Genomic DNA, 20,023 nt, shown 5'->3' on the forward strand with positions numbered 1-20,023 from the left:
CTAGTATTGTTTCAAACAAAAAGAACAATCAAGCTTCCAAACCTTAAATACAGATCTGTTAAAATAAGACACTTCAAAGCAGTACTTGCATACTAGAGCTTATGCTTCCAGCACACCAGGACTCCACTTGAACAAATACACTGGAATCTTTAACAGAAAACAAGACATGTTTACAGGGAGGATATACAGAGATTTATTTAATCGGGTTTACTATTTACAGTTGAGATAACTTCCACATACTACTTTGCTACTCTACATGGCTACATTGTTTCCAAACCAAGTCAAGATCTACAGTCTAACAGTTCACTCAACACATAAAACCTCTCTTCATAGAAAAATGCAGTATTTCATTATAGAACAGTAGTGCATACATTACAATCCTGAAAAGCCAGCTTATAGTTTAAACCACTAATGTTTGAAAGATTTGATCTCTGAAGGTCAAAACTGCAGTCACACGATCCTAATATTTTGGTTAGTCTTTTTTTATTTTTACATTTTTACATATAAAGTGTACTGGACTTCACTTAAGTGTTTTTAAAAAGCAACACTGGTAAGGGGCAACTTAATTTTTTTTCTCAAATTAAATCCAGCTGGCTTCCTTTGTACAACTTTGGCCAAAACGTTTCATGTAGTGAAGGTTTAAGAAATCCTCTCTCTATATTCAGGAATCAGCCAGTTAATGCTTAGAGGTAATCTACCAAAGTAGGCACACATCCTTTGACTTTCATACCAACCAAATTCCACTTCACTTGCAAATGGTTCTGAAATTAGAAAGTTTACTAGTATACTAAAACATTGAGATACATGAATAGCTGGCTAAAACAGTGAAAGTCACAGGTAATTATATGGGTGTGTGTAAAGCTGAGTTGTTTTGCCCGTCACCAGTGTACAGTACGGCTGTCCCATCTGTGAAAGGTGTGCTCTGACCAAGCTTAGAGCAAGAAAGCAATCGCAGTAGACCTGGCCCATCCACCTTCCACACAAGTGAGATAAGATTGAACTGCGTGTTCGTATTCTCTTCTAGGCATAGGTTCCGCCAGTGATGAGAAGTTCGTAGGCAGGATCCCGACTCCTCCTACATAGTACTATACAGGCACACAACATGCCCAGAAGCTATGGAGGGGAAAAAAAGAAAACAAGCTGAGTACAAAGAAGGTACTTCAAGAGATTTAACCTCAGCACAGAAATTTTCAGCATGCGCAAGACTGTCATTGTCCATAAGGTAAAGGGCAACAAATGCATTGTTCTTGACAAAGCTTCATTTCCTGCTGTGAAAGTGAGGGCCACAAACTCCAGCTTTGTTTTCTTGCAAGATTGTCTAGGACATCTTTAGCAGAAGTTTTTTTGGTCAGCAACTTGTATTCTGTCTCAATAATTCAGATGGAAGACACTACTGGTTTTTAACTGAATGGTACAGACTTTTAGATACTGTATCTGATATGAAAAATCAAAGTGAAATTCAAATGCATTAGCCTCTAATTGCTATGATGAGAAAGAGCAAGACTTCAGAGTTTTATGTACCTATTTCACTGCTGAAATCCCAAATGCTCAGTCTCTGTAAACATGTTATATTAGAAAGCTTAAGTCCAATGTGAATTATTCACTTTTAGACTTTTTCCTGCTATTAACAGTACCATGACTGTGCTGGTCAGTTCGCCAGGAATTTAGGGTATGATCACCCCATACACATTTACAAGACTTAAAATCAGATGAATGTAATCAGGGATGTGGGGCATTATATTTTACAGAAGCTGCACATATCTTGAAGGTAGAGTAAGAGCATACCTAAATAAAAAAATCAGGTATAGCACTGTGTTCTATGGTCTACAGTAATTGGCAACAGCTTCTAGTAGAGACTGTATTCATTTGGTCATATGCATACAAGTTTATTCACAGATGCAAATATTTCAAGATGCTCCTGTCATGGCTCTGGATTATAAAGCATCATCCAGAAGGTAAGTTTCTTAAAATCAAATCAGAACAAACTCAAAACACCCTTGAAGAGAAAGCAAAACAGAACGAAATGGATGAGCAGATGACTACATGTAAAGCTTCTTCACTGATACAGCAAAAACCCAGTGAAAAATACAGTAGTGGGACAAAAGGAGAATTACTTTTAAAATAAAGTCTGATGCAAACATCACACGTGTAACGAGTTTTAAAACTAAATGATGATACATGCAATGTAGTACTTAAGTCTGATGGAAGACTGAAGAATGTTTTAAAAATCCTGAGATTAAATAATCAGTGATTAAAAAAGTCACGATGAAATTCTAGTGTGATCTTTTAATTTCCTGGAAAGGAACAAGCTGTAAAGATTAACAATATCCTTTGTCTGGAATGTATTATATGCTTTGGATCTACAGCAGAAACCAGCTCACATTCCAAAAAGCACACGGAGAATGGCACTTCAGACTGCTGGTAAAAACAGCACCTTTCTTTGCTTTCCATCAGTGCTCACAGACTAACTCCCAAATACGTTATAGAATCATAGAATGGTCTGAGTTGGAAAGGACCTTTAAAAGGTCATCTAGTCCAACAGTCCTGCAGTGAGCAGGGACATCTTCAACTAGAAGAGGTTATTCAGGTTGTCATATTAATGGCAGAGTAAGAGGAAAAAACGATTACGTGAGAGAATGACATGGACACAGCTCTTCTAAGTGAAGGAGGTAATATCCATAATTAAAAAAACCTTAAATTGGACTTCTGAAATGGAGAATTCATGGTAGTTGCCAGTGGCTACAGAACTCAGAAGAAGGCTCACAGCCTGCAAGTACAAAAACATCTTTTTCCCTGTTCAAAATAAGGATATAATGAAGAGAGTGCTGCAGAGGTACATCTCCTTTAGTCTTCTAATACAATTCATTCTAGTCATGTATGTCAAATAAATAAAAGTACTTCCATCACATTTAGTTATTTACACAAAGACAATTCTGTTCAATGAGTCACTCAAGACATTCAATCTATACAGAGTTCTGCAAATCTGAAACAATTAGATACTACAATAAGACTACTGTAATCAACTTCTGAGTTACTCTTTAAACCATTTATATTCCTTCGGAAACCACCAAGCATTTTCCTAGAATTCACTGTAAACATAGAACTAACTCCCATATTTCAACTTTTGCTGCAGAAATTATTATTATGTCATTAAAAAAATATGCTAGGATCTCTAAAACCTATTCCAAGGCATTTGATTCTGTTGCTTCACTTGCTACTTAGTATTGTAAACAAAAATATTTGAGAAGTCTGTGTTGAGGAAGGATCTATGCATCCCTCTCTTTAACTTTCAGAGAAGTTCAGACAACTCCCATGGTCAGAAGGTTTAACTTGTTTTGGATTTTCTTAAACTATTATTTTATTTTTAAATATGTCTACTAGTAGTAACTAGATCCAATCTTCTAAACTATTTTGTCTTTTTTTTGTACCAAAAAAAAAGCTCACTGTCTGTATACACATATGTCAAGCTCATCTTACAGACACTCCCCAACTACAAAAGCTATGTCTAAGAACGAACTCTGCAGCAAATCAAGCAGCAAATTCTACTGCACTGCAATGTCTTTGCTCCCTCCAGCTTGCCTCCTACTTGTGAACGGTTCTGTGCTGTCACTGGGGTTGAGACCAGGGAAGATCCCCACGGTAACTGAAACATGAGTATCACAAAAATTGCTTCTATGCAGAAAAGACTAAGTTTTGCACAGATTCCAAGCCCTGCACTAATTCTCCTCCTCTCAGTGTTTTCATTTTAAAGAAAGCACTGAAGGCTACATTTTTTGACCAGCCTTATTGCATAACATAGGAAATAACAATCAGCGCAGGGTGGACTCCAGGCAGTGAGTACAGGAACAGTAGTAAAAGTCACCAAAAGGTAAGAAAAACATAATTACTCTAAGTTTCCAAGAAAAGACCCAAGTTACAGGCCATTTCCTGAGCTTTACATTCTTATCTCCATTTCAATTAGCCCACAGACTGCTTTGCTGAGGATCAGGCTAAGTACATACTTCAACTCTGTATGACAAGTAAGAGGATGTCACAGTTTCTGTTTTAAGTTTCAGGAGATAAATAATACAACAGTTCGAATACTGTGTAGTATCAACTTGACTGAGTCATTTTAAAGCATGAATTTACAACCATTTGAACTGTGGAGCAAAGATACAAGAATATCACCTCAGAGACTGAAATATGATTACCACTCAGTAAATATTACTAGACAGAAACTTCCAACACACTGTATTCTATATTTATCTTTCCGCTATTCATTTTCTAAAAAGATATCAGATAACTTGTTTTAACTTTAACCAAAAAGATTACAAAATACTATACTGCAGCACTTGCAAAGAAGTTTCTCTGATGTTCTTGGTTTTTTTGCAACTATTTAGACAATATGTACTTTCTGCCAATAGCTTGAAAACTGACATGCTGAGACAAATCAAAGGGTACCCACTACAGAAGGGAGACAACTAACATGCTTGCCTAGAATTCTTGAGCCAGGACCAACAGAAGGGTGCAAGCAGCCACATTTCCATTGCAAGCATGTGTCAGAAATTCTGGCCCAATCCCACAGAGGATTATAACTGTGCTGCATTTTGGGGCAGACCCATGAATCAACCTGCAAACTCCAAAACTTGAAATAATGCCTCCTCTTGGGATTCAGCTCACCCAGCCTTGGAACACATTTTTTCATACATAAAAATCTGCCACAGTAATCATGGTTGTGGTAAATCCATTCATTTACATTACACAAATATATTTCAGTGTTCAAGATGACTAAGTATTACTTTAACAGGTAAAGTTTTAAGAACGGCAATTAAAAAATACCTTCCTTCAGAAGATTCAGCACACATCTCACCAATTTAAAAGTTCCATAGCTGAAAGTAATCTGGTTCTGGACAGCTCAATAGTATTACCGTATACAGTGTTATCTATGAGTATATCCTTCTAGCGTTAGAACAGAAATTTAACCATATTTTCACAAGATTGTTTGCAAAAGCTTACCTTGAAACATAGAATCCAGCTCAAAAGCTACATTTGAAAACAGAAGTGCCTAAACAGCCTGATTCAAGATGTTACAATATTTTATGAATTCAAATGCTATCAAGGGCATAAAAGTAACTTCAATATTAAAGTCTCTTGGGATTCAGCATATGTATTACATTTCTCAGAAGCCATAACATTGGTACAGTCTCAAAATAACATGATTAACATAATAAGCCTACAAAATTGATGAGCATTCAAAATTCCAATTTTATAGATTTGCTTAGAAGACAATCCTCATCTTTTATTAAAAAACCTACATAAATACTGAGATACATATTAGCCTATTTCCTCAGTTACTTTTTTATGACCAGGGTAACAATTAAGGTTCATGTGGGAAACAGCCTGCGCTCAACTTTAAGAAGGCAGGGTCTCCAGTTTAGAGTGTTTTTTTTGTTTGTTTTTTTCCCTTAAGTCCAGAAACCAATAAATCTTGAAGACAACACAAAGCTCAGTTGAACAAGAGCAGTGTATGCTATCAAAACCCCTGGTGTACCTCCTGGGTGCTCCTGACATTATTTGTATGCCATGAAGCACAGTTAAGTTGATGAACCTCTAAAATTTCATGCAGTATGAGCTACCTGTTTTAGAGTTGGAAATTAAATACTGTGCAAATTCTTCAAGTGTTAAATGCCATCTGGGCATGTTCATGATACTTGATACTTAGATAATTAGTTTTCAATAAATAATTTACCATTTACATTCTAGCAGATTATGGCATGTAACACTAACTGTTTAGCTGTCTTCAAATCTAACAGAATATAAATCTACACAGCAGTAGCTTTTAGACCATGCATGGTTGAGAAGTTCTGTATCCAAGTGTTTAGATCCTTCTGACTGACATTCATATATTCTCCAAACAAAGTAGGGTCTACCGTGCATACTTGTAATAACCTGGACAGTAGTTTAGAATTTCATTTAAGAACAAGTTTGCAGCTAATAGAACATTCTCTTACCTGAATAGCAGCAAATGCTAGTGCTGCCCAGATGACATACATCATGATCTCTTGAAGCTTCTTTACAACCAGAGCCTCACATCCCTGAAACAAGTAGATTTCTTACATATTCATCTGGGAAGCACATGTAGACACACCAAAAAAACCCCACAGCATCAAACAGGGCAAAAAGATAATACAAACACTGAAAGAGTCATTACTTCATATATCACAGATGAAAATAATGGAGAGGGTTGTTATTCCTCCAGAAACCATGTTTATTTCCTGTTAAAGCGACTACACCCAAGACTTCAGGCTCCCACTGAAAAGAAAAATAATTATCAGCAAAAGCACGTAGCTACTTCAGCTGTCTTACCTCAGAATAAAGGTCCATCGGGCGGGTCAAACTGCCAGTACAATTGCTGAGGGTTGCTTTGCAACAGCTGAGCGGCACACTGTTATTTTTAGTTTGTTTGAACCAGACAGTATCCTCCCAGTCTGAATAGTTACGGATCCCACAGCAGCGCAACTGAAAAAATCACACAGGTGAAGAGCCAATGTGTTTATCAGTCAAAAAGTGTGACGAGACAGCAATTCTAATTGCAACGCCAAGGACAAAAGCATACTAAGATTATGTTTTACTGTGGAAAAATGCATAAGTACCAAATATTTGAATCCAAACACACCCAACTACACAAAATGCATCTCTCGATCAGCAACATCATAAGTCTATTAATTTTAAGCAAGGTAAGCTATTTATTGACCAATCAGCTGTTTCCTAGATTTGTCAGAATGGAGGAAGATATGCTAAACAAGTGGCAGAGCAACACAACATCTGTGTTTAAAGGACACAGAGGGCTAAAGAGTTCCCATGTGTCTCGCCATCTCACCTGCCTCTGTACATAGTCAATAGCACGACTGGCTGCATCAGGATTTGTTCCATTGTATCCATTGTATACTTTCCGAATGCTGTGATTAACTTCATCCTCCACCTGTGAAATATTAGCAAAGCATTTGCATTAGCACATCAACAGGAGTAGTACAGATCTAGGTAAAATTATTTCACTTCTAATTACAGTAGCTCAGGAAACCAAGGAAACACACTATCATCTGAAATACGCATAATTTCATGGTACAGCTTTTTAAAATTCTAACTTGACTTTCACAAAGATGTTGCTAGATGGCAGCTAACGGATGAGAAAAAAAAAAAGAAAGCAGCTAAGATTTTACACTAGGCAGCTTAGCAATGTAGCTCAGAAAGGAAATTGCTTTTTTGAGGACACTGCGGCAGACATTCCATGAAGTTAAGGGCTCTCTGTGAGAGCGTGTATTCACCTTTCCACTTCCTACTCCTCCTTCAGAGTTCCAAACCAAACCTCAGATAACCATCTGGGCCAACTTGTTCCCTTTTGGACCACAAGGATATGAGTAAGTACCTGCTCTTCCATTCTCACTGAGGCACAGGTAAATTCTCAAAGATGAGGTCTTCTAGCTGACTGTTCTGCCCTACAGTGACCAAGTTCTCTTTTCAGTCCCAGTCCCCCCACACTTGGTGAGAAACACTGACAGCAGTACATAGCAACACTTACTGGAATAGCTCCTAAAGCTACTGCAAATGAGTCAGGCTGCTAAAGATGCTGTCAAGCATGAGTTAGAAATGGATGCCACCCAAGAATCAACACTTGTCCCCCAAAAAGGCGTCTTATAATGCCCATTTTGGAAGAAATCTTACTAGAATTTTTTAAGTAATGTCTTTCACTGTAAACTATTACTTAAATGCACAGAAAGTTTGGTGTAGCTAAACACTTGTACAGTAGTAAGAGTAGCTCTGAATTGATTTTTCCCATCATATTCAACAGGAATTATGTGCAAGGAACATAAGCTTAAGAATGAGCATTAATCAATCATGCATATTCTTTAGATTTGCAAGTTACAACAGGAAGGTCTTGACAACACATCAAACGCTTAAATGCTTTAAGGGAAGAATTTTCTGCAGCTTCATTCCCCCCGCCCAAGAATGCTGGTTATCTTTATAAGTAAATCTGTATCAAGATTGATACAAATAAAAGTCAATTTAGCCTGCAAATTTAACTTGTTTCAGACTAGCTTAAAATCAATTGTTTGATGATTTAACTAAACGTGATCTACAATTTTGATTCATATAATTAAGCAGCTGTTCAATTTGTCATATAGGTTTTAAAATAATTTTAGTGCTTGGTTGTATAGCATTTGACTTATGGTTCAATAAGGGCAACAATAGGTCTGAAAGACCTGCAAATTACATGAAATACAAACAGAAATCACTAGCTCTACCTAATTGGCAGGTTTTCTGAAAAATGAAGAGAGTTAACTACTCCACACAGGCCAAAAAAGCCCGTTAGTCCTTAACCAACTGACAACCTGCTTAATCCCTACTGCCATTAAACAGTGGGAAAAGTCCATTTCTTTAGCCATAAGCCTTGTCAACAACTTGTATGAAGCCAGTATAGATTAACATATGCAATCTATTTGATTTTATTATTATGCAGTGTTGGTTTGTATACCAAAACAAAAGAGAACATTTAAGTTGTTGCATATCAAAACAATATGCCTTACGTTCAAATATTGTGTAACCTAAATCATTCACAAACTCAAAGCATAAATAAATTAAAAGGCCATCTGGAAAACAGAAAGGTACCAACTACACAACTCCCCTCCACTGTCCAACTACTAATGATAGATTCCAGCTATTTTTTTTGGCTCTGAGAAAACTTTCTGCTTAGCTTTGAAGCATTTTAAGATACTGATATCTCAAATAAACCCACTTACAGGTTTGGTTTTATTGCTTTAACAAATACCCATGAACAGTTCTACAGAATTGAATACAGTAAAGACTACATCTTTGTATTTTGTTCACAAGAAAACATTTACTGAAACTGAGTAGTTATTACCTTTGCTCTGTAGATGTATCCAAGAACCACCACCACAACTTCAGTGACAAAAACCAAGAGCAGGATGATCACAAACTGCAAAATACAATCAAGAGTGTTTGTGCAAATAGTTTTACCCATTTACTTTCTGAAATTCTCTATACAGATTTTGGTATTTAAAGGAATTTTTTCAGCCAAGGTTTTGATTTATCAGACAACTTAAAGCAGGCAATTAAGCTGACAGAATGAGCCCAGAAATAACTTCATTCAAGAAACTAGTGTTCATAGCTTCACCAACTAATAAGAAGCTTCCCAGCCAGGCAAGTGCTGATCAAGAGGACTCAAAGCACTGTACTGCAGTGCTTTAATCAAATGTTTCTGTCAATTTTCTTTCTGTTAGATAAACAGAAATGTCACATCAAAGAAGCTACTTAGGCTTTTACTAAGAGTAGTAGGTGGACTAAGAAAATGTTTCTTCAGGTTAAGCCCTGTAAGAACTGACAGAGATGGCAAGTTATGCATTTGTCCTGATATATTTTAGAGCACATGTAAAATAAACTGCTAAAGTAGTCTAGTAGTCACAGCATCCAACCAAAAAAATCCCCATGGGGACAGCTTAAATACTGACCTCTCTTCTCTCCTACTTGATTATCAAGTAGAAATTAAAGTTGAAATGCTTGGAAACATACGGCATAAAATGCTGCAAACCAAGTGTCCAAATTAAGCCAAACAGAAAAAATATTTAGGCACCATAAAACCCCTCAGTTAACCTTGATGCAGCATACTTAAAACAAGAAGGTTTCTGGCTCAAGAGTCTCTGTCCAATTTCAGCTTTTCAACCAGAACTGATAAAAGTGAGATTTAAAAACTTTGATGACTTAATGATATGGTTTTAAATTTTTTAAATGAGATGACCATAGTTCTAAAAAAGCTAAAACTGAGGAACCTTCTGCTGCTGGAACTGCCTAATTTAACACTATCATACAGAACGGAAAATTGAAGTAAGATGTTCGTAACAAAATAAAAAGGGAAAACATTCAAGGCCACAAAATAAGATTAGAACAAACTTCTAAAAGATATATATTTTAGTAGTCTATTAAAAGGGAAGGTGGCCAAATATATAACAGGCAAACACCATCACAGAAAAACTCCACAACTTACCGTAGCAAGTCCACAGCGACTTTCTCGAATTGTGGCACAGCATCCAATAAGCCCAATAATAAAAAGAAGTGTTCCCACAGCTATGATAACAACTGCTGGAATTAGTGTGTAGACATCTTCGAAGAAGTGATCATAGTCATCATACGTGATGAACACATAGGCTCCCACATAGCACAGTATGCCTGCTGCTGCCTACAACAGACAAAAGAACACATTATGTTTCTTTGAACACCAAACCCTCCTTTCAGCAAGCCTACTTTGCAACAAATATTTAATAAAACATAAGCTAGTCATCCTCAGAAATTAGATCCTCTTTTAATTTAGACATCTTTGCTAGCTTATAGCACATGTTTATTAGGAACATCTCAAATGGAGGCCAGCCAGTAGTTTTCAAGTTACATTTAATCTGGACAGATTTAGTTATGACTACTTGTACAAGTCTTATGAGGCACACAGTAAAATAGTGAGGGTAACCATGCTACGAACACCAAAATCTCGCTCCTTGTTCTCAAATACTTCCTTCCCATGCTGTGAACTAAACTTTTGACATAGTCTAACACTCACAATACTCATACTTTTGAGAACAGAATTCCAGCCCATCCAAGCAGCAAGTTATTTGCTATTCAACAGCAATTCAGAACATGTATGCAATTGTTTTATCCACCATTATTTACCTCCTAATATTTATTATTCCATTTTGATTCTGATTGATAGCTATGATTTAATGTTAGAGAAGAACAGATTGCAAACTTCAACCTCTGCTAGGGATAAATGAACGGCTAGAAACAGCCACCTTTTTGAAGTGTTCAGAGCACTAGAAAATCTGATTCTAACCAACTAAGCAGGTGGGCATAAACAGAGAACACCAATTATTACAAGACAGAACCAGACATCTGGTGACACATAGCACAAAACCTTCCAGTTTTTAAAAAAATATATTCTCAGAAGGATCACTGTAGAAAATGGTCTATATTTAACAAAGAAGCAAAAAAACCCACAACACCCAAAAACCAAACTCACTTAAAAGTTACTGCAAATAAGACCTATAGGATGGATCCGCCACTATATGGATTTAAAACACTAAGACAATTCATTTATATCAATCTGATATGACCTTACCTCCCTTACAGCTACAGGGATCCCAACACAACCAACACCTTCATTAACTTGTAAGCTGAGCAGACCTAGTGAAGGACAGACAGCTGTTGCTTGACAAGCCAGCTAACACACTTTTATTTCAAAGTAAAAGGACCTTATCAATCTTTGCTTTATAAATGCCTTTCATAACTGTCTTCACACTTGCTGCAGAACGAAAAAGTCTCGCTATATATTAAAATGAAGCAATTATAGTCAATTGATTTGCAATGACAGACAATATAATTTTTAGAATGTCCTGACACACTTTTCTCATGTCCCAATACGAAGGCTAAGCTCTATCAATCCACTCAGGAGATGCAACTATGTTATGATCTGGGACATTTTATTTTGCTGTAAAGGGTGGTGGTCCCCATCACAATCCAATCCGTAGCCTGGACACACAAGTTCACCCAACCGAAACATTACACACTTCAGTTCTATCTGGGCAAGAACACTGCAGGCTGCCTCCAGCCTCCTTTCCCACTCTGTGGCCTTTTAACTACCCCTGCCCCTGGACTGCAAAGATGAGGGTGGACAGACACATATATTGTGAGTACCAGTAGATACAATACTGCAAGTCTGGGTCATGCTACTGTAGAATCAAAGAATCCATTAATAATTTAGGCCAGGAGGGACCTCAGGAGATTGTTTAGTCCAATTTCCTGCTCTAAGCAGGGTAAAAAATGAATTCAGACCAGGTTGCTCAAGGCTTTGTCCAACATCTTCAAAGTCTATGGATGGAGATTCCACAAACTCCCTGGACATCCTGCTTCAATGTGGCACAGAGCAGGATAAGCCATAAGAAGATGGGCCCCTAGTATTTCAGCACTGTTCACTACTATGTACAAAAAGTACTGCAATACTACTGCAACTATTTCCTATAAAACAATATTGCATAAACACTATAGAATAATACTTTACATATGGAATATCCCCCACAGCACTTTGTACAAAACATTACGTCAAAGAAAAAGGTATTAAGAGGCAGCTCAAAAGTATCATCAGTTCTGCGTGGATCTGAGCAATATATTTCACCTCCCTGACTCTTTCTGCAGTGAAGGTGTGTACTCCACAGGAATCTTAAAAGCATCCAGAAGGTTCATATTCATTCAATAAAAGGTGCTATGTAGACACAACAGCAGTGAAACTGAAAATTCAGTAACAGTCACAGACCAACAGCAAGATGTCTTCTCCAGACAGGAAAATCCAAAGTGAAAATGCTACTACAAAATCAGCCCTTTGCACAAAAGATGTTGAAATACTAATCCAACTATAAAAATCCTGCCATCTTATGTACAACATTGCAAAATGCAGACATACAATTTTTGTACACAAAGCAAAGATTCAAAGTAGTGTCACTGAAAAATGGAATTACATTAACTGTTGCCTAGCAATGAAGCGTGTGAATGACAGGACAGTGATGTAATCTCCCATTTCTAAGAACTACAACACTTGTTAGATATATGGTATGTTGCAAGGTGGCAGATGAAGAACACGGCTGTGGTTGGCATCAGGCACAGAAAATATACCACAGAACTGAAATCAGAATCCCTTTGTTCTTCTCTGTTGTGAGGAATTTAAGTGGCTTCCTTATCTAAGAAAAATCTGGTTCATAAACAGCATGAAGACATATATTTGAAACAAAAAAGTAAGCTTAACCTTTGAAAAACTGTCTACAGGTGTTAGCTTTCCTCTCCTACTTCAAGCAGCATACATAGTTTAAGGAACTTCGCTCTTCCAATATTATGGCAGATGAGTCTGAGTAGTGTAGAGATTAAATACTGTCTCAAAAACTAAGAAGAGTCACACTCTGGGCTTTTATAAAAATTAATATTTTGCAATGACTATTGGAAAGGCAGATTTTTCCTTGGACTTTTCATATTAAAGTAGTCTGGTCTGAAGACTTCACTAAATCCTTTCCACACATGGTACTATAATAACTAACCAACCATGACAGCATTTGGCCTTAGGTTTTGCTTCTACAAGAGGCTGTGTTTCTATGAAAGAAACTACAGAATTTTGGGCACAGTAGTGTGCATTCATATGTCTATAAACTTTGCACTAAAACAACGAGGAAGCTGAAGATAAAGACATCACCTCTACTTGATGCAGCGACCATATCCTGAAAAATTACTGCTATTTCTTCCTCAGAATCACTTCAAGTAATTTTCGGGGGAGCAGGGGGCTGGCAGAAGTCCTGAAAGCCAAGGTGCCAGCTGGACTTTCCACAAGTTTTAAAAGCTACGAAGTTTAACACTTCCTTCCTGTGTATCACAGTTTAACGCTATTTTTGTACAGGTATAATACCTAGTCTCTCACAGAACAATGAAAACAGCAACACTACCCAGTTAGTTTACAGGAAAACAAGTCTCAAATGCCTTCCCTTTTCCTCTCACAGCACAACCACGGGATGCTTAGTGTTTTCTTCAGCCTGCTCTAAACCAGAGAGGTCTCTAAATCAGCATTTTAGTTGGGATTAGAAAAGTGTTTTTGAAGCAAATATTTTTGCTCCTCTTCTGGTAATTTTCACTTATGACTTTCTGGTTTGCATCACTGAATAGTCTTAGGAGCGTACAATAGGCCTCACTTTCTTTGAAACCAAGCCAGAAGATGAGTACATTTACTGTGCTAGCTGCTTATAGGTCTTCAGTCCATGGGACCTTCCTCCCTCCCCACAACACAGTACTTTCAACATCTGGTCCTCAGCACAACTGGGTTTTGTTCCCCCTCTGTAGTACCATGTTATATGTTAATGTAAATAAAGCATAAATACTGTGACAACATATAAATACCTAGTTTTACCTATACAAAGTATGCAATCTACATTGATCCATGCTGTACCAGTTAAATGCACATATTTTACCTGTTGCAACTCAACAATAAAGTAGAACATGTGCTTTTAAAAAGAAAAAAAATGTAACCCCCAAAATACTACCTTGCACTTAAATCACTCGCTTCTCTAAAAGGGAATGGAAAACGGAAAACCTGTATCACAAGTAAAGACACAAGGATAGTTTTTTTAAAAAATGCACAAAATAATCCAAATCTCAATACTTACTATCTTGCAGAATAAACAATAAATCTACGGAAGTTCAAACTTGCTCAAGTCAAAGGCATTGGATAAAAAGCTACTACATTTACAATCATGCATTTACTATCAACAAATGGAAGCCAAATATATGAACTGCTCACAGTTCAAATAAGTCTTTGATAAACAGGGATTGAAGAAAGATTTCTCAAACTTAATCTGCTCAAGGCTCTGAGTAGAGATGGCAGCAGCTCCTGAATCCATGCCAGGTCACATGTGTGCTCCAGGGAGGTGACTGGTTATTCAGCATTCACACATCCTTTTACAGTTGTTTGCATCCAATTTGTAGTACTGAATCTAAAGTGTCATACTCAGATGAATTAAGCTTTAAAAAAGACTGCCCAGACAAGTACACTCAATGAAGACAGTTCGTTGGAGAAGGTTTGAAAAATTAAGCATCCCTTTCATCAGAGGAAAAATGTAAAAATATGTAGATCTCTTATCATTCAGAAAAAACTTGATATTATTGCTTTGGCATGGGCTTTTAAGGATTTTTAGAAGTCAAACAAGCATGCAAAGAACTGGAGATCTAATGACACAATTACATAGGCAAATATAAACGTCACTCAAAGCATGTATGTTTGGGGTTTTTTGTTTGTTTGCTTAAGTAGGCTGCAAACACACACCAAGTTTTCAGTAATGCTCACATACTGTAGCAGTTCGAAAGTTAAAATTTGGCTAAGGTGATGATGACTGGAAAGTACGATATTTAAACTACTTGTTCTGTTGATCATTTATTTATCAACCACAGACACAGCAGCTCCATTTACAAACTAATGTTTCCCCGTAGTACCCTACTAATGTCGCTCCCAAACAGGCCTGATGAAAACTGGTCCAAAGACTTATATCTTGACAAAGTATTGTCTTTCATGTTCCTTTGCTGTTTACCTTGCTATTCCATTCCACTTTGTAACACAGGTAGAAATATTCCAAAGGGTTATAAGACAAAGGCATGTAAAATTCAAGTAAGCCAGACTGCTTTGCCTATACTAGCCAAATTCAATTCTGTAACACTACACATAAAAGCCTCAAATTCAAATGCTTTTGCAACTAAAGCAAAAGGCTGAGCTAGGCTGCTTTTGCACTGGCATTACATATTGTGAGTATCACTAATTGCAAGAGGCAGTGCATCAGCAGACTGAGTATTTCTTTTTAACTGGAAGAGATGCTAACAATATAGCTGTTCTTTTACACTTATTGAGTCATGAGGGCTGTAACTTGATCTGGTGCTCCACTGTTTCCAGATTCCTTGCCCTCCACAAGAACAATGATGCTACCAAATTTCACCAGGTAAAGTGATACTGAAAATTCCATGTACTACTCAAGGATATCACATTAACTTTGCACGTTGTTTTTGCTTCTGTTGGGTATTAGCTCTACTTTTAAGTGAAAAACCAGTTGCAAAAAATCCTGAAAAATCTCAGGCAAAGAGTCAAAACTCATCCTGTAAAGAAACATAAATGATACTACCATATTACTTAAAACCACATTGAAGGCTTACCAAGAATCAGGGCCTGGTCCATGTTTGCTACTTGAAAATTCATGTCCAGATATTGCAAGAAAAACACTCACGTGGCCACAACACTTAATGAGTTTTAAATTCTAACTTGGGTAAAAGTAATTTCTTTAAGCACAGGATTCCAAACCATTACACAGTCCTGCAAATACTTCCTTACTATAGCAGCACAAGCACAAAACATTTGACTTCCACATCCAGAAGTGAACGTCCTTCAAGACAAAAAAGGCTTCAGTCAAGTAATCCCTGACAGGCAGCTTTTGGGATTGTCAATTATAGTCTTTGATCATCAAAAACTCTTGGGAAGTTTCTTCATTATCCCAGCTTTTAAAGTCCAGATCTGAGACAATTCCCAACCTCCCTGTAAAACAGGGAGGCTTATTCCTACATTTAAGAGGAAGTAAGGTCTATTTTTTCTTTCTGCTGCTAAATTTCAATGACTTTTCCTCTTGCTGCATTTTCTTTCTTCTCTACCAGAAACTCAAAACACACTAAATACACATTGATAGCTACAGCTCTTTTTAAGGACAGCACAGTGAGTTCCCCTAAGATAATACTAGATAATTTCTTATACTACAGTTACTGTGGTGAGCATGCATAAGTTGCAAAGCAAGTAGAGAGCTATAGAAAGCATTATTGCTGTAAAGAACTGAAGCCTTGAGATTTCTCTAACTAATCACACACAAAAAATTATAGTAGCTTAGTCAAATGGACTGTAAAAGTAATGATTTTAAGTCAGTTTAATTGCAAGAGCAAGTTAAGAAGTTAGTTTGCAACTACTGAGTTAAAGTATCTTGGAAACAGAATTCACTCTTTTTCTGAAGGAGCAGGACAGAAAGATGTACATCATGCTACTACTGATGATTACCACTCATCACGCTGTTTTGCTGCAGTACTTTGTTTTTAAGGCAATATGTGTGTCTACAGTAGAAGTAGATGCTTGACATACATTCCTGCAAATACAACTTAGCTGAAGTGTCAAAGTACTACACCAAAAACTTGGGAAGCTGCATAAAAAACCATCCAGCTTTCTATATGATAACCTAGCACCTGTCCCGCTGTGAGAAGAAGATAGTTTCCACAGTCTGTTTTCTTTAAAAGAAAAATTAAAATCCTGTGGTAATTAAGAACATGCAGGAATGTACAGTTAATATAAGAATTTAACACGATGTGAGAGAAGTTTTCACGAGGCTAAACAGAAACAAGATGACATTTATTATGTCAACCAGAAAATTTAATAGGTAGCAGAAGACTTTTCAAAAAGAGATGAACTTGTAGAATCACTGACAAACTGAGTGAAGTTTGGGTTATTAAAGTCAGCATTCATAGATGATGGAGTGGGTATGGCTATGAACTGTCAGCAAGCCTGATTTGCCTTTTTCAAAAGGCTTAGAAGATATATATATATTTTTTTTTTTAAGAAGTTACATCTTAGACTACAGAATATAACAAAAACATCTCTGCTTTTTCTTCAGCAGAAGTGACAATTTTCTGAACATTTCACATTCATATGACAGCTACCAAAGCACTGTGAACATTCACATCCTCCCACTAATAAGGGAGCCATGGTTGGGGGGAAGGGGAAAGTTATAATTCACTTTGATCAGCTATTCTTGCAGACCTTTGATACCAAACTATGCAGGAGCACTTACTGTTACTACAGATGACCGTGAAGATGTTGACAATCATAATACGTAAAATTTATATATGATACCCTGTAGAGACATATTAAATTTATAAAAGCAATTAAAGCAAATTTCATGGTTACTTGACAAATTATAGGCAGTAATCTATTGCCAAGTATAAGTGGAAATCTGGATGATCCAATTGTCAGAACTGGAACTACACCTGAATGACACAAGCAAAAGACTCCTGAAACAGCACAGAAGCAACTACATTGTCAACTACATGGGCACCAAACATTAACATACACAGTCAACTCAGTTCACAAGCGAAACATGACAGATCAAGAGTTGGACTTCTTCTCTTTTGCTATGTAAAAAAATGAAGATGTATGTTTGATGAAAGCATGTCGTTTCCTATTTTTATGCTACAGTTTGCTAAAGAGAGGACTGATTTTTGTAATTCTCACTTTTAGAAAGCCTGCCTCATTCTATGTGCAGCTGATGAGCAGCAAGGTTGTTCCAGCACAAGCAACCTAGTTACCTATCTGGCAAAAAGCTACCAGAAGTTGACCTCTTAGGCTGGAAATGGTTTACAGAATACAAAATTAGTGATGTTTTAATTTTACATGATCTACATCCTATCTAAATACAATCTATTTAAAATTAAGTCAAGTTTGTCACAAAAAAAAGTAATAAAAAACTGAAGTGCTAGATTCAGTATTACACAAAATAACTGTGTACCCACCACTGTTTAAGTTGAATAATTGCAAATGCCAACATGCAATTAAACTACTAAATCCAGCAAATAACAAACAATACCTTTTCAAAATATAAAATATGAAAAGTACCACTGAGCCTTCGGGGTAGGGAAGAAATTGCACACACACATATTCTGTTCATTTATCCAGAGCAGAACCTAATGTGTATCAGCAACTAAAGAAAAATCCACTTAGAGATGCCAGCAAGAATGCAACTTGCAACACCTACATGTCCAGTCGAAAACTTGAGTCTGATGTACCAGCTATGAAGTGGCTTTTTTTAATGCCATTTGTAACTATGCATGTAACAAAAAGCCACACCCAACAAAGCAGATTCCAAACAAACTGCTGTACTAAAAGGTTGATTTAACTGCCTCATACTTCAAAGTCCCAATTAGATTCCTAATACGCACCCCACAAAGTCAAATATACCTTACATTTACTGCTCATCACTCTGAACAGTTGTACATACAAATGCTAGCAAGGCTGCACAAATTTGCATTTTCTCTGACCATGTTCCATTTTAGGTGCTCACGAGAAGCATTCCTTCATAAAAATTTAGACATTTATCCTGTAACATTTGTTAAATTTCATGTAGCTTTCAATACTAAATGATGTAGCTATATATAGCTACATTTTTATGTTCTAATATCTTGTTACCTACTATTACTTTTTCAAAGTTGAAACCTTTGAACAGCTGGGACAACAGATCTTCTGTTGCTGGAGCTGGGATTAGAGAATGAGAAATGCAGTAGCTAAATGCAGAAAACGAATCCTTGAAGCCTACAGCATATTCCTCTATCTCATTTATTGTTACGTTGTTCTGACAGGCCAATTACTACAGTGAATATAATGCCAAGCTACAGCCTGCATGTCCATCGTGAGAAAAGTCACTTACAGCAAGCTGCTGTTCCCCCAGCCCAGGTGAGCTTTTGTCTTGCTGTCAGCACAACTGTAGTTGTGGCAGATTTAAGCGATGCATAAATACTACGATGCAACTGTGGCTACTGACTTGTTTCTGGACTATTAAGTTGTATTTATCTATCTTAATTTTCTGTTAAAAATACGAGGAACAAAAGCTGCTCCAGTAAGTATCTGGACAGACAACTTTAAAGTAGAAGACCAAAATCTAGACGGCCATAAAAGCTCTACAAAAACTGAACTGGTAGAGACCTGGAAACCTCAATAATGCATCTCAAGCTGTATTCGATTACACAAGCGCCTTTACCTCAAGATCTCTAACGCTCGTTAAACCTTTACTGCCAAGCTACCGAGGCAACCGATTCGCCTTCATCCACCTCCCAACTTGGGGGGGGGGCGAACTAAGCGAGAGGGGGCTGGGCCCGCCGCTACCAGTCAGGCCCCGCCAAGGGGCACAAGGCGCCCGTTAAACAGAAAACGTTTAAACACCGGCAGAGCCGGCGAGTCGGCGCGGGGAGTCTCCAACCGCTGCCGTACGTCCAGAGCAGCGCCCAGCGGCGAGCCGGCCCGGGCCCGGCCCGCAGCGCCCTCAGGGCCCGGCCTCCCGCCGCGGTCTGTCCAGGCCCTCGCCTCACCGCTGAGGGACAGGCAGCCCCTCATCCGGCAACCCCGACACTCCCGTGGGCTCACCCAGAAGATGAGGTTCAGGAAGACCAGGACGGTTTTGGAGGAAGTGATGCCGCACTGCCCCATGGTGCCCGCCGCCCCTCAGCCTCCGGCCGCTCCGCTCCCTCCGCTCCGCCACCGGCCCCGCCCCACGTGACCCAGGCGGCGGCGCGACGAGCCTAAGATGGCGGCCGCTCGCGTCACGTGAGAAGAGGGGGCGGAGGAACCTAAGATGGCGAACCGCTCCCCCTTAAAGGAGCCGTCGCGTGCCCC

The 20,023-nt window shown here is 37.9% G+C and overlaps 1 protein-coding gene across 1 annotated transcript; it reads right to left on the reverse strand.

The window, feature by feature from the left end:
* Positions 1 to 169: 169 nt before the first annotated feature.
* TSPAN3 (tetraspanin 3) lies at positions 170 to 19,932 on the reverse strand. The gene is made up of 7 exons (XM_065847896.1): positions 19,775 to 19,932; positions 10,040 to 10,231; positions 8,900 to 8,974; positions 6,860 to 6,961; positions 6,346 to 6,498; positions 5,991 to 6,074; positions 170 to 1,113 (listed from the first exon to the last, which is right to left on the reverse strand). The coding sequence occupies exons 1-7, from the start codon at positions 19,835 to 19,837 to the stop codon at positions 1,021 to 1,023; spliced, it is 762 nt and encodes a 253-aa protein (XP_065703968.1). The 5' UTR covers positions 19,838 to 19,932; the 3' UTR covers positions 170 to 1,020.
* Positions 19,933 to 20,023: the final 91 nt, after the last annotated feature.

Source organism: Patagioenas fasciata, chromosome 12, assembly GCF_037038585.1.
Source record: "Patagioenas fasciata isolate bPatFas1 chromosome 12, bPatFas1.hap1, whole genome shotgun sequence".
Taxonomy (NCBI): Eukaryota; Metazoa; Chordata; class Aves; order Columbiformes; family Columbidae; genus Patagioenas; species Patagioenas fasciata.